This window comes from Electrona antarctica (genome assembly GCF_951216825.1).
Source record: "Electrona antarctica genome assembly, chromosome: 2".
Lineage (NCBI taxonomy): Eukaryota > Metazoa > Chordata > Actinopteri > Myctophiformes > Myctophidae > Electrona > Electrona antarctica.
Window position 1 is genome coordinate 28,123,076 of NC_136807.1, and position 13,185 is coordinate 28,136,260.

At 47.9% G+C, this 13,185-nt stretch overlaps 1 protein-coding gene across 5 annotated transcripts in view; it reads left to right on the forward strand.

Moving 5' to 3' along the window:
- znf512b (zinc finger protein 512B) overlaps positions 1-13,185 on the forward strand; it is an 86,269-nt gene that overhangs the window by 58,883 nt on the left and 14,201 nt on the right. For 4 of the 5 annotated variants that reach the window (XM_079492844.1, XM_079492843.1, XM_079492847.1 and 1 more), the window contains 3 exons: positions 2,215-2,241; positions 10,336-10,434; positions 12,358-13,053. In XM_079492844.1, coding sequence (XP_079348970.1) covers positions 2,215-2,241; positions 10,336-10,434; positions 12,358-13,053 — 822 coding nt within the window. The remainder of the gene's footprint in view (positions 1-2,214; positions 2,242-10,335; positions 10,435-12,357; positions 13,054-13,185) is intronic. The other variant, XM_079492846.1, reaches the window with a different exon arrangement.

Genomic DNA, 13,185 nt, shown 5'->3' on the forward strand with positions numbered 1-13,185 from the left:
CATTATTTCAGGAGATTTAGTCACACAACAATCAATTAATTCCTAGGACGTCTGTGGTCGTCTTGGGCACAAATTGTGTTCAACGGTGCTATTTTCACTATAGTTTGTATCTCATTTCTCTTTTGGGTCTTTGATCTAAAAAGTTTGGGAACCACTTGTTCCCTCGTGGTCCTTGAGGGAGTTCCAGGGCATCCCCCAACTAAATGTAATTATGTAATTTATTCATTTGGCTTTTTTTTTTTTTTTTCCTACCCAATTTAGTCTTATGCCAATTGATTCCTCCCCACACACACATTTCGGTGTGTTGTTGTCACTGCTGTTGTATCCTACTGGCTCACCTAGCCAGTGAGGAGCCCCCACCGTCCTCCTCCTCCCACCCAACAGTCCTACTGGCTCACCTAGCCAGTGAGGAGCCCCCACCGTCCTCCTCCTCCCACCCAACAGTCCTACTGGCTCACCTAGCCAGTGAGGAGCCCCCTCCGTCCTCCTCCTCCCACCCAACAGTCCTACTGGCTCACCTAGCCAGTGAGGAGCCCCCTCCGTCCTCCTCCTCCCACCCAACAGTCCTACTGGCTCACCTAGCCAGTGAGGAGCCCCCACCGTCCTCCTCCCCCCACCCAACAGTCCTACTGGCTCACCTAGCCAGTGAGGAGCCCCCACCGTCCTCCTCCTCCCACCCAACAGTCCTACTGGCTCACCTAGCCAGTGAGGAGCCCCCTCCGTCCTCCTCCTCCCACCCAACAGTCCTACTGGCTCACCTAGCCAGTGAGGAGCCCCCTCCGTCCTCCTCCTCCCACCCAACAGTCCTACTGGCTCACCTAGCCAGTGAGGAGCCCCCACCGTCCTACTCCTACTGGCTCACCTAGCCAGTGAGGAGCCCCCACCGTCCTACTCCTACTGGCTCACCTAGCCAGTGAGGAGCCCCCACCGTCCTCCTCCTCCCACCCAACAGTCCTACTGGCTCACCTAGCCAGTGAGGAGCCCCCACCGTCCTCCTCCTCCCACCCAACAGTCCTACTGGCTCACCTAGCCAGTGAGGAGCCCCCACCGTCCTCCTCCTCCCACCCAACAGTCCTACTGGCTCACCTAGCCAGTGAGGAGCCCCCACCGTCCTCCTCCTCCCACCCAACAGTCCTACTGGCTCACCTAGCCAGTGAGGAGCCCCCACCGTCCTCCTCCTCCCACCCAACAGTCCTACTGGCTCACCTAGCCAGTGAGGAGCCCCCAGCGTCCTCCTCCTCCCACCCAACAGTCCTACTGGCTCACCTAGCCAGTGAGGAGCCCCCACCGTCCTCCTCCTCCCACCCAACAGTCCTACTGGCTCACCTAGCCAGTGAGGAGCCCCCAGCGTCCTCCTCCTCTCACCCAACAGTCCTACTGGCTCACCTAGCCAGTGAGGAGCCCCCACCGTCCTCCTCCTCTCACCCAACAGTCCTACTGGCTCACCTAGCCAGTGAGGAGCCCCCACCGTCCTCCTCCTCCCACCCAACAGTCGTTGCTGACAGGTGTCGCCCCAGCACAGTGACAAATATCACCCTCCGGCTTCCCTCCCCTGAACATGGGCCAATTGTGTTTGTATAGACGCTTGGCAAAGCCTCATTTGTTTATTCATGTAGGATCCCCATTAGTCATTACTGCAGTAACAGCTAATTGTCCACACAAACAATACAACAAGGCATTTTACATTATCGTCTCTGTCGGGTAGAAATCTTATATGTCCAAAACTGTTACTTTTCAGGATTCAAATTCAAAAGTAGCAAAAATAGCAGATCTACAAGCTCAAAACACGCCACTTTTTTTTGTTTGTTTCGAGCTTGTGGATCTGCTATTATGTATACTTTTGTGTGACGCAGATGATCAAGTAGGGCATTCATCTACTGCATCTATACGTACTGTATGTGTGTACGTCTGTAATCCACGTAACTCGAAAACCGTTCACCCCACCGACTTCACACGCGTTCCACACCCCCACAGGGAGTGCAGTGCCCGGTGTCATGTCCGTCGGATAGCCGGTTGTCCAGAACCAGCACAAAAGCCTCTGCCCGGGCTCTGAACGGGTCTTGCATGGTGGGGCATAGTGGGGCATGGATCTCCAACTTCCATCGTTACCGACTCGGTGCTCCGGGCAAACCGGTCTAGTTTACAAAAAAACACAAAAAGTTAAAATGTGGACATAAGAGGTTTCTGCCTGATATCAACAATTTACAATGTCAGAATCCCATATCAACAAAAAAAGAAAAAGTAAGAGAGCCTGAGTAGCTTTTTCACATACATCATATCACAATCAATAATTGATTGAAAAACAATAGTAATAAAGTATAATAACGGCTACTACTGCTGCTACTACTACTGATTACTACTGAACTACTTAACTGGCATACTCTTTTTCAATGATGTATCCATCTTGGGGTCCTTGACATGAGCATGGTTTGAATTGACACACCACGCATCCCATAATAAAGGCATGTCTGGCGGTGGTGTTATGATAAGGCCTATATGATTGGGTGCATGCTAAACTGTGAATATAAGCAGGCTATATGTAGGTTCTATGAAGAAACAACTGTTGGTAATAGTAGATGGAGCAGGCTGCATGCCGTGGTCTCTTCCAACGTCATCCATTGACACAGCCTGGCACGCAGCCATCCCTTCCACACTCCCACACTGCAAGGAGCAAGAAGGGCCGCTCTGTTTTCAGAGAGGTGGATCTTGTGTTAACCACATAAATGCTGTAGGGCAGGGGTTTTCAACTGACTGTCCTGACTAAACACAACCTGGGGGACCACCACCATTGTGTCGGGTCACTCGGTGGGTCCATCATAGACCTACCTGACTAAACACAACCTGGGGGACCACCACTATTGTGTCGGGTCACTCGGTGGGTCCATCATAGACCCTGACACAATAGTGGTGGGGGTTCATGCTCCATTCCATGGGTTAAGATTATCTTTTTTTCTTCTTCTTCTTCCTTGTTACTCACTAATCACACTATCACAGGCTACATTCATGAGCTGTGCTAAAGAAATCTAGTTTTCAAAGCAGTTTATTACCAGTAAAGAGCAGGGATATCATTTGGCAAGAAGCGTAACATTTTTGTTGGATACAGACAGCCAAATTTTAATCCATTAACATTTTTTTCCCTGGACTTGTCCCTGGACTTGTTTCACATTCAAACAAGAAACAAGAGTAGCAAATAAAAGTAAAAGGAAAATAAATAAATTTAGTTTTTAAATGATTTGATCAGAATGCATGGCCAGTGACCACCTGCAATATCTCTGTGGACCACCAGTTGAAAACCCAAGCTGTAGCATCAGACAAACATTCTGTTAAAAAAGCTCATCTACAAAGAATGTTAGCTTGTATATTATTGGCTCTTCTCTGCAAAAGTATTTGGTATTGAGGGGGGGAAAGCAAGAGGCCTAGTAAAAAAGTATAGGCTATAGAGCACCAAAGTCTGACGTCACTTTCAGTAGAGGGCACCAACGCACAGGTTCGTGTATTTTTTTATTTGTATTGAAATCTCCATAGGGCGATTTTATGTCGCTTCATATAAGAACTGTGTTTGAAAAATAAACCGACCACCCCAGCGTTTCTGTCAGGGGAGTGGCTGTGCGTCGTTAATGATGTCCATTCATATTTGATACAGCCAGTTTCTAGAGAAAATGGAATTAATGTGACCGCAAAAGCCTTGAAACTACATATGAATGCAATGTCGCTGAGCATATACGTCACGCCCAGCTGTCAACATATTGAGTTCCTGAGATTCCTCGTTGACGTAAGCTCAGCTGGTGGTGACTCGACTCGTACTAACCACGATACATTATATATCAATAAAATTAAAATTAAAATAAACGTAATTAACGTTCAGTTTCTGTTGTGCGACGGGCTGCGGGCAGAAGCAGCCTACCCGGAAATGTAGTCTCTGGGTTGTTTGGCTCGTTTCTAACGCTTATTTTGTTACTCTTTGGGTATATTTGTACATTTCCACCTTCAGTTGATGCTTCATATCCATATGAGTGAAAAGGCCGGGGTGATCGGTTTATTTTTCAAACACAGTTCTTATATGAGGCGATCTAAAATCCCCCTATGGAGAGTACAATGCTTATAAAAAAATACACGAACCATGGGACTGGCGCCCTCTACTGATAGTAGAGGGCAGTGACGTCAGGACTTCGGTGCTCTATTGTTTAAACATCAAAAGTTGCAGATTTACAAGCTCGTTTTTGAGCTTGTGGATACTTTTGCTGTTTTTGAATTTTAATCCTGAAAAGTGACAGTTTGGGACATATGAGGTTTCCACCTGACAGAGATGATATACTACTATAAGGTTTAGTGGTTAACCCCAACTTTTTTTTGCGATATATATATACCGGTACTTAGTTGACTGGGGTGACGTGGTCTCCCCCTTTTCCCTCTACACTAAATCTCTTCTATATATATACCGGTACTTAGTTGACTGGGGTGACGTGGTCTCCACCCTTTCCCTCTACACTAAATCTCTTCTATATATATACCGGTACTTAGTTGACTGGGGTGACGTGGTCTCCACCCTTTCCCTCTACACTAAATCTCTTCTATATATATACCGGTACTTAGTTGACTGGGGTGACGTGGTCTCCCCCTTTTCCCTCTACACTAAATCTCTTCTATATATATACCGGTACTTAGTTGACTGGGGTGACGTGGTATCCCCCTTTTCCCTCTACACTAAATCTCTTCTATATATATACCGGTACTTAGTTGACTGGGGTGACGTGGTCTCCCCCTTTTCCCTCTACACTAAATCTCTTAGTTGACTGGGGTGACGTGGTCTCCCCCTTTTCCCTCTACACTAAATCTCTTCTATATATATACCGGTACTTAGTTGACTGGGGTGACGTGGTCTCCCCCTTTTCCCTCTACACTAAATCTCTTAGTTGACTGGGGTGACGTGGTCTCCCCCTTTTCCCTCTACACTAAATCTCTTAGTGTTTCGACATGCCCAGAATGGGTCTAACTCTAGAACTGTAAAAATGGAATCAAATATGGGTCAATTTGGTGCCTTGGGGTACGTTAAATGGAAAAAGGTTGAGTATCACTGAATAGCTCAGCCTAATATCTCCCCCGGCGGAGAAGGAGAGATTCCCCTTTTGTCTGAGCGGAAGATGTTTGGTTTCCCACTTGGGTTCAAATCCTGCGTGTTACATTAGTAACATGACCTTGACCGGGTTTCCCACAGGGCTGAGGTCACAGGCAGGTCAATGTATCAGAGTAGCCCTGTTCTAGCTCATAAACATAATAATATCTCGCCTTGATGGGGTTTCCCACAGGGCTGAGGTCACAGGCAGGTCAATGTATCAGAGTAGCCCTGTTCTAGCTCATAAGAATAATAATATCTCCCCTTGGCCAAGGGGCATTCAAGTCAAATTATATTATAGTCCAAAACATGTCTCAAAAAGAGATGTACAGTACATAATAAAGAAGAAATGATAAAACAATAATAAAACATTTATGTGTAATATTTAAGCACATTCGTTTTTCTATATATAATTCTATATCACATTCTAACAGATTTTATATCTGACGAAACCAATTAGTCTAATTAAACACTTAAGCCCTTGTTTTATACTTGGTTGTACAGCAGTGTCGCACAAAAAGTAAGTAGCCTAAGTCAGAGAGGCTTATTGTCGGTATCAGCCAGGGTGCGGGAGTCTATCCCTGTTTCAATCCTCTTGGAGGTGGAGCGTAAAACCTACCATCAGCTCCCAGTACTTAGCACACAACTTAAAGCAACTTCACAACCGTACCTGCATTCAACCTGTTTTTATTGCCTGTGTACGTACCGTACACAGTACATTGATTAAAGTCATCAGTCTCCCCGACTGATTTCAGCCATTTGGATTCCATAATATGAAGCCAGCATGTTGCGCAGCGAAAATAAAAATGGCCTATCTACAGGCTCTTACTTAAGAACTTGTAGCTGTTTTCGGTTATTATTTTAAGCATTTGTAGTGGTCAAAATAGCAATATATTCAGACGCATTTTCCCTCCATACTTTTGTATAAAAGCACAGGTTAAAGCCTCAGTCTGTGACTTCTGCACATGGTCGGCAGTACGTAGAACAGCAGCAACAATATTACTAAAATGTCATAATGTTACATATCGTGTTAATTGTTTAGGAATCGGCACTAGTTGTGTGTGTGTTTGTGTGTGTGTGTGTGTGTGTGTGTGTGTGTTTGTGTGTGTGTGTGTGTGTGTGTGTGTGTGTGTGTGTGTGTGTGTGTGTGTTAGGGAGGGAGGGAGGGGCTCCTTTTCATACTTGTCTCACAAATCTCACATTATGGGACTCGGCCGTGCAACCGTTTTCAGTCGTGAGATCTCATTTTGCTTTAATCCACGAGAAGCACCTGTACTCACTTACAGTACAGTATAGTAGCGTCTCTGTTCAGCGTCAGCTGCCGGTGCTCCTCTCTCTCCTCTTAGAAAGCTGATCCCTGGGGCGTTGGGATCTATCAACTGATGATGAGTGATATTCCCACCCTTGACTGCTCACGTTACGTTCTGCAGCTGTCTTAACTCCTGACAGCCGAGCGCGGCGCAGGCCTCATTAAGATATTATCCTGACACTATACCACTCACCGGAGCGTTATGCGCTGTTCCCTGTGATGTTTTGCTAAATAATTCACCGGTCGCAGCACTGTTTCAGAACGTATAGTCGTGCATGATTTATGAACGTGTATGTGTATGCACTGGAGCTTGTGGCGTTTGTTGGCGTGTACGTTGTTGCTTATCTGCACATGTCCTTGTGTGCAGGTGTGTGTGTGTGTGTGTGTGTGTGTGTGTGTGTGTGTGTGTGTGTGTGTGTGTGTGTGTGTGTGTGTGTGTGTGTGTGTGTGTGTGTGTGTGTGTGTGTGTGTGTGTGTGTGTGTGCGTGCGTGCAATGATTCTCAACCTTTTTTTCTTTCTTTTTTTAAGGGTCCTCCAATTTGATATAATTTGGTCCTTGGGCTGTTTTTTTGTCACTATATTATATGGTCTCTGTCGGGTGGAAACCTTATACTGGAGGTCCAGAACTGGACCTATAAGGTCAGGATTCAAATTCTAAAGCATCAAAAGTAGCAGATCTACAAGCTCAAAGCGCACCGCATCACGTCGCGTTTCAAGCTTGCTGATCTTCTACTTTTGATGCTTTTGTGTGATGCTGTATATACTAGTATGATCAAATATGGCATTAATAATTTAAAAAAAGATAAGAGTTTTCTGCCCGACAGCAACGATATGAGACGTTTGTCCTCTGCATTTTACCCATCCTAGGAGCAGTGAGCAGCCGTTGGTGTGTAGCGCTCGGGGAGCACTTAGGGGTCAAGTGTCTTGCTCTGTTTGACACTTATTGCTGAGGGCTGAGGGAATCGAACCTGCGACTTTGAGCCTTCCCAGGCGGGAGGCTCTCTCTCTAGCCAAAGGCAGAAGAGCTAGGACACAGCCCCCACCCCCATTTGATCACATTATGGGACACCTCCCCCCAATGGATACTGTAAAATACAGTGTTAATTTAACTCTGAGAACCAAAAGGACCCGTACGGGTCCATTTGGTTTCATTTGTAAGCTCCCAGAGTTACAGACCCGTAAGGGTCCACTTGATTCCAGACCTGTAAGGGACCATTTAGTTCCTACCCATCAATCATTTACCTGGAGACCCCGTGGAACCCCCCTCAAGGACCCCCTGGAGGTCCCCGTACCCCACATCGTATATACTGTGCTGTACCGTTAGGCACACCATATGAGTGTTTATGACTTATGAGTTGGAGTTGATTTAGTAGCAATGATCGATGATGGTGCCATCTGTGGCTGGCAAGCTAAATAGTTTGACACAGTCGTTTGTCTTCCATCTGAAACCTGTTGGGTTGCCATGACCTTATTGGCAGCCAGCCAAGCCCAGCAGAGACAGAGCAAGGGGGCGTGGGGGACAAAAAAGAAACGAGGAAGGGGCGTGTTTTAAAAACCGCCAACCGGCCAAAACGTTCAGATTGGTTGGTCTCCCTCCTCAGCCCTGAACCCATTGAACTTTCTCCTAACCGCTCCTTCCAAGACAAACAAACCTGATGACAATGTCCCTCCTCTCTCCCCCCTCCCCCTCGTGCCAGGCTAAGAAGCCATCGCCGTGGAAACGTGAGCATTGGCACGAGTGTCGTTTCGAAAGCGCTGCTAGGTATTGTTCCCGAACTAAACCTTCCGGTGGTGATGATGTCATCGCAGTCGCCATGGCATTTAAATCACAGCGTGGCCCAAAAGAAGGGCAGGGTTCACCCGCTGAGACTGACCTTGGTGGTGTTGCCACTGTCCTGTAACCCCCCCCCCACACACACACACACACACACACACACACACACACACACACACACACTCTCTCTCTCTCTCTCAGCACCCCCTGCCCACTCCCTCACTTTCTCTCTCTTTTATTCTTACTATTTTTTCTCATTCTCTCTCTCGCGCTCTCTCACTCTCCCTTTCTCTCCTCTCTCTCTCTCTCCCTCATTCTCTCTCTCCCGCTTTCTCTCTCACTCTCATTCTCTTTCTCTCTCAATCTCTCTCCTCTCTCTCTGTCCTCTCTCCCCTGCGTCTTTTCTCTCTCTCTCTCTCTGACGGTGGACATTAAGTATACATGATGTCTCTATGTGTAGTTTCACAGATCCTTCCCCTGCAGAATAGAATCAGGGCTTTAGCTTATGTCTGTACTCTCGCCTGCAGGGCTTAACACCGTAACACCATTTACTTTGGAGCAGGGATGCATCCTGTCGCCATCTCGTGTCCTGCTCCTTCTCTGAGACACACATACGGGTATTTGGGGGCTGTGGCCAAGTCTGCCATTGTCTTGGAGGTGCAAACAATTTACAACGTAGGCATTTAGCAGACGCGCTTAATCCAGAGCAAGGAAAACACAAGGTAATACATTCAATGCATAGAAATAGTAATCTGGCATCATAGGTAAACCGAGAACCTATAGCAGGGGTATTCAACTAGATTAGGCCGGGGGCCACAACTATGTACAATGATTGTGTATGGGGGGCCGCACAGTGTGCGTGCAAAGCGCGGAAATTTGTATGAGCACAGGGTTAAAATATGTATAATATGTAATATGTATATATATGTAAATATGTATGCTAACTTAGAATATATGTATACCTATGTGACAGTGCATAATAATTGCCTTGACATTAACGAGCGTCAACGGGCACCAGCTGTAAAGGATATCATTATGATAATCTCACACTTCATATCGCACACACCATACCTGTAATTTTCATTAGCTCTCTCTCTAAAAAAGAAAAAAGGGGGGGAGGGGGGGGGGGGGGGGTGTTGTTTTTTGCTCTGCGGGCCGCATTTGGCCCGCGGGCCGCCAGTTGATTACTACAGTATCATCAGTCCAAACCGTATAATATGGTTAAGCATAATATGGTTGTTCCCTCATATCACATGGGACCTCCAGAAGACTGCAGAAGATTCATGTAAAAAGAAAAAAAAAGAAAACTGTGTACGGTAAGGTTGCAGCTTGCAGCGTGGCACAAAGTGACACGCTTTGAACTTTAGATCTGCTATTGTGTGTCTGAATCTGCTCAATCCTCCTCTGACACGTTGACGCACGATGAGGACATCGCAAAGTAACCCAAAGAAGTTTTTTTTCTTTATTTCTTACATTCCGACCGACGATCTCCCTCTTCCTCCCTCCGGTGCCCCCCTCCTCCTCCTCCTCCCCCTCCTCCTCCCCCTCCCCCCCCCCCTCCTCCTCCCCCCCTCCTCCCCCTCCTCCTCCTCCCTGGCAGATCAACCATCTGTTGTTGTGGTCCTCCTGGTGGCTGGGGCTTGGCACCGACCGGCCGACACCCCGGCGGCGGCACGAGGCGACGACAACAACACCACCACCGCCATGGTTTTGACAGTTGTCATAAACCATGCCTTGACTAACAGCCCCCCCGCCACCCACCCGTGCCGTGAAAACCATTTAATGATATCTGGCACAGTGTGAGACAGCCCTGAGATGGGGGAAAAAATGTTCATAGCAGCTTTTTATTTTTGGTCGGAATTAGCGGAAGGGGTGTGTGTGTGTGTGTGTGTGTGTGTGTGTGTGTGTGTGTGTGTGTGTGTGTGTGTGTGTGTGTGTGTGTGTGTGTGTGTGTGTGTGTGTGTGTGTGTGTGTGTGTGTGTGTGTGTGTGTGTGTGTGTGTGTGTGTGTGTGTGTGTGTGTGTGTGTGTGTGTGTGTGTGTGTGTGTGTGTGTGTGTGTGTGTGTGTGTGTGTGTGTGCGCTTGTGCGCGCGACTTTATATGTGTGTTTATCTGTTTGTTCCTCTCCTCTCTCTCAGCCCTCGGGGAGCGAAGGCCAGACGGGGGACGAGCAGGAGGAGAGAGAGAGACTTCGCCGCGTGCTCAAACAGATGGGACGAATCAAGTGTCCTAGCGAGGTATGTTATGCTGCTCTATCTGTCTGTCTCTCTCTCTCTCTCTCTTTCACTCTCTGCTTTGCGATAAGAAGCCTGTCTCTTTCTCTAGCACCGAAAATAGCTGATCTACAAGCTCACAACACGTGACACCCGCATGCAACTAACTATGACTCAGGCTTCTCCCGCCACTCACTCTCCGGGCTCCATTTTCGTTTGAGCATTCTAAATACACAATTTGGGGATTTAGCAGTGGGGAAGGGGTGTTCCCCCTCTAACGTTGTTATTTTGGTTACCTGTCTAAATCCCTAAAACACCTCCGTTACCCGTTACATTATGCATAGGTGTGGTTTGGGCGTTACAATAATTAAACCAATCACTGTGCCACATGCCATTGGCCCGGTTTCCCAAAGGACACATGGTGTAAGAGGTATGGTGTAGCACATGCTCAGATGCCCTTTAGGCCGCACACAGAAGCCTGTGAACATAGACATTCCGTGCATAGATGTGCCACGCAATGGTAGGCCTGAGGCCTGGTATGGTAGGCCTCAGGCCTCAGGTCTACCATTCTGAAATTTAATGTAATAATATTTGAACTGCTGGACTCTTTAAAAAAATAATAATAATAATAAAGAGAGCCTACTGTCAGCTGTCCAGCAGTCCAAATATTATTAAATTAAATTTCAGAATGGTAGACCTGAGGCCTACCATACTAGGCCTGAGGCCTGAGACCTACCATTGCGTGGCACATCTATGCACGGAATGTCTATGTTCACAGGCTTCTGTGTGCGGCCTAGAGGGCATCTGAGCATGTGCTACACCATACCTCTTACACCATGTGTCCTTTGGGAAACCGGGCCATTGCCTTTAAGAGATCCCTTATCCGTTGACCGTTATGCCCAGTTCTATATTGTTTTATAGCCTTACGGGTTATAGCCCATGGAAGAGTGCCTTGAAGTCTCACTTGCGCTGCCCATTTGCTGCGCTATGGGGTGATGAAACTGAATGAGCAAATGGAATCGCGCATGCCACACAATGCCTGGCACAAGCCAAATAACTGACTAGACAATTATATATTTTGCCGACACCTGTATTTGCGCCTAGAGGTGTGGTCATGGGCGTGTCGCAGGTAACGGCGGCGACAAAAATGGAGCCCTCTATCTCCTGTCTCTCTCTCTCCCTCTCTCTCTTTTTAATCCATGCTCTTTCTCTCCTCTTTCCCCTCCCCTGCCTTTCTGTTCACCCGTTCACTCCGGTTTGTTTTTAATGTCTTTTTCGTTTTTGTATCCTCCCTCGGCAGGTTAAGGGTTTTTATTTATTCCCACTGTCTTTCTTCTCCCTTCCTCTCCCTCTCTCCCTGTCTCTCTCTCTCTCTCTGTCTCTCCCTCTCTCTCTGTCTCTCCCTCTCTCTCTGTCTCTCCCTCTCTCTCTGTCTCTCCCTCTCTCTCTGTCTCTCCCTCTCTCTCTGTCTCTCTCTCTCTCTCTCTGACACTGCATCCTGTCATTTGTCTCCTTCCACTCTCTCTCCCTCCCTTTCCTCACCCTTTTGGCTCTTGTTCTCACGTTACCTAAAACCACATCACCCACAAACACCCCGCGTTCCCATTACTCACACTACAGCGTTAAGGGGGGCTTTATTTATTTTTTATTTTTACACCAACATTCCTACATCCTGAAAAACAAAATCAAATTTACCTCCCTTTTCTCATGTCTAAAAATAAATTAAAGTCAAAGTAAGTAAATGAATAAATACATTGCACAAAAACTAATTGCAAAACCAAAACAACGATTGTGTTCCATTTAAATTCAACTTTGCCCTTTGACGTTTGCATTTATTAATTTTGTCTCATTCCTCTCTCTCCATGTTACATACGACCTCACACACACACACACACACACACACACACACACACACACACACACACACACACATGCACACATCCACAGGGCTGCTCGGCCCAGTTCACTAGTCTGATGGGTTACCAGTACCACCAGAAGCGCTGCGGCAGGGAGCTCTCGGAGGACGAGAAGCTTTCTTTCCTGTGCCAACACTGTGGGAAGACCTACCGCTCCAAGGCCGGCAAGGACTACCACTTACGAACCGAGCACCCCACAGCGCCCAACGCCAAGGACTTCAACGCACGCACCGAGCACCCCACAGCGCCCAACGCCAAGGACTACAACGCACGCACCGAGCACCCCACTGCACCCAACGCCAAGGACTACAACGCACACACCGAGCACCCCACTGCACCCAACGCCAAGGACTACAACGCACGCACCGAGCACCCCACAGCGCCCAACGCCAAGGACTACAACGCACGCACCGAGCACCCCACTGCACCCAACGCCAAGGACCACAACGCACGCACCGAGCACCACCCCGCCCCCAACGCCAAGGACTACAACGCACGCACCGAGCACCACCCCGCCCCCAACGGCAAGGATTACCACGCACGCACAGAGCACCACCCCACCCCCAACGCCAAGGACTACAACGCACGCACCGAGCACCCCCCCGCCCCCAAAGTCAAGGACTACCACGCACGCACCGAGCACCACCCCGCCCCCAACGCCATCACCAACAACAAGGACGCGCCTGCCACCACCACGGACACAAACAACAACACGGGCAAAGAAAGGGTAAGTCGTACACACCTCACAGGGTGACAACTGCTGTTTGAATTCCAATCAGAACATCCCACTCCACTGACACAACAGGCCTACTGTATTTGACCGACCACATCAAACGTGAAGTAGACTCGGGCAAATACT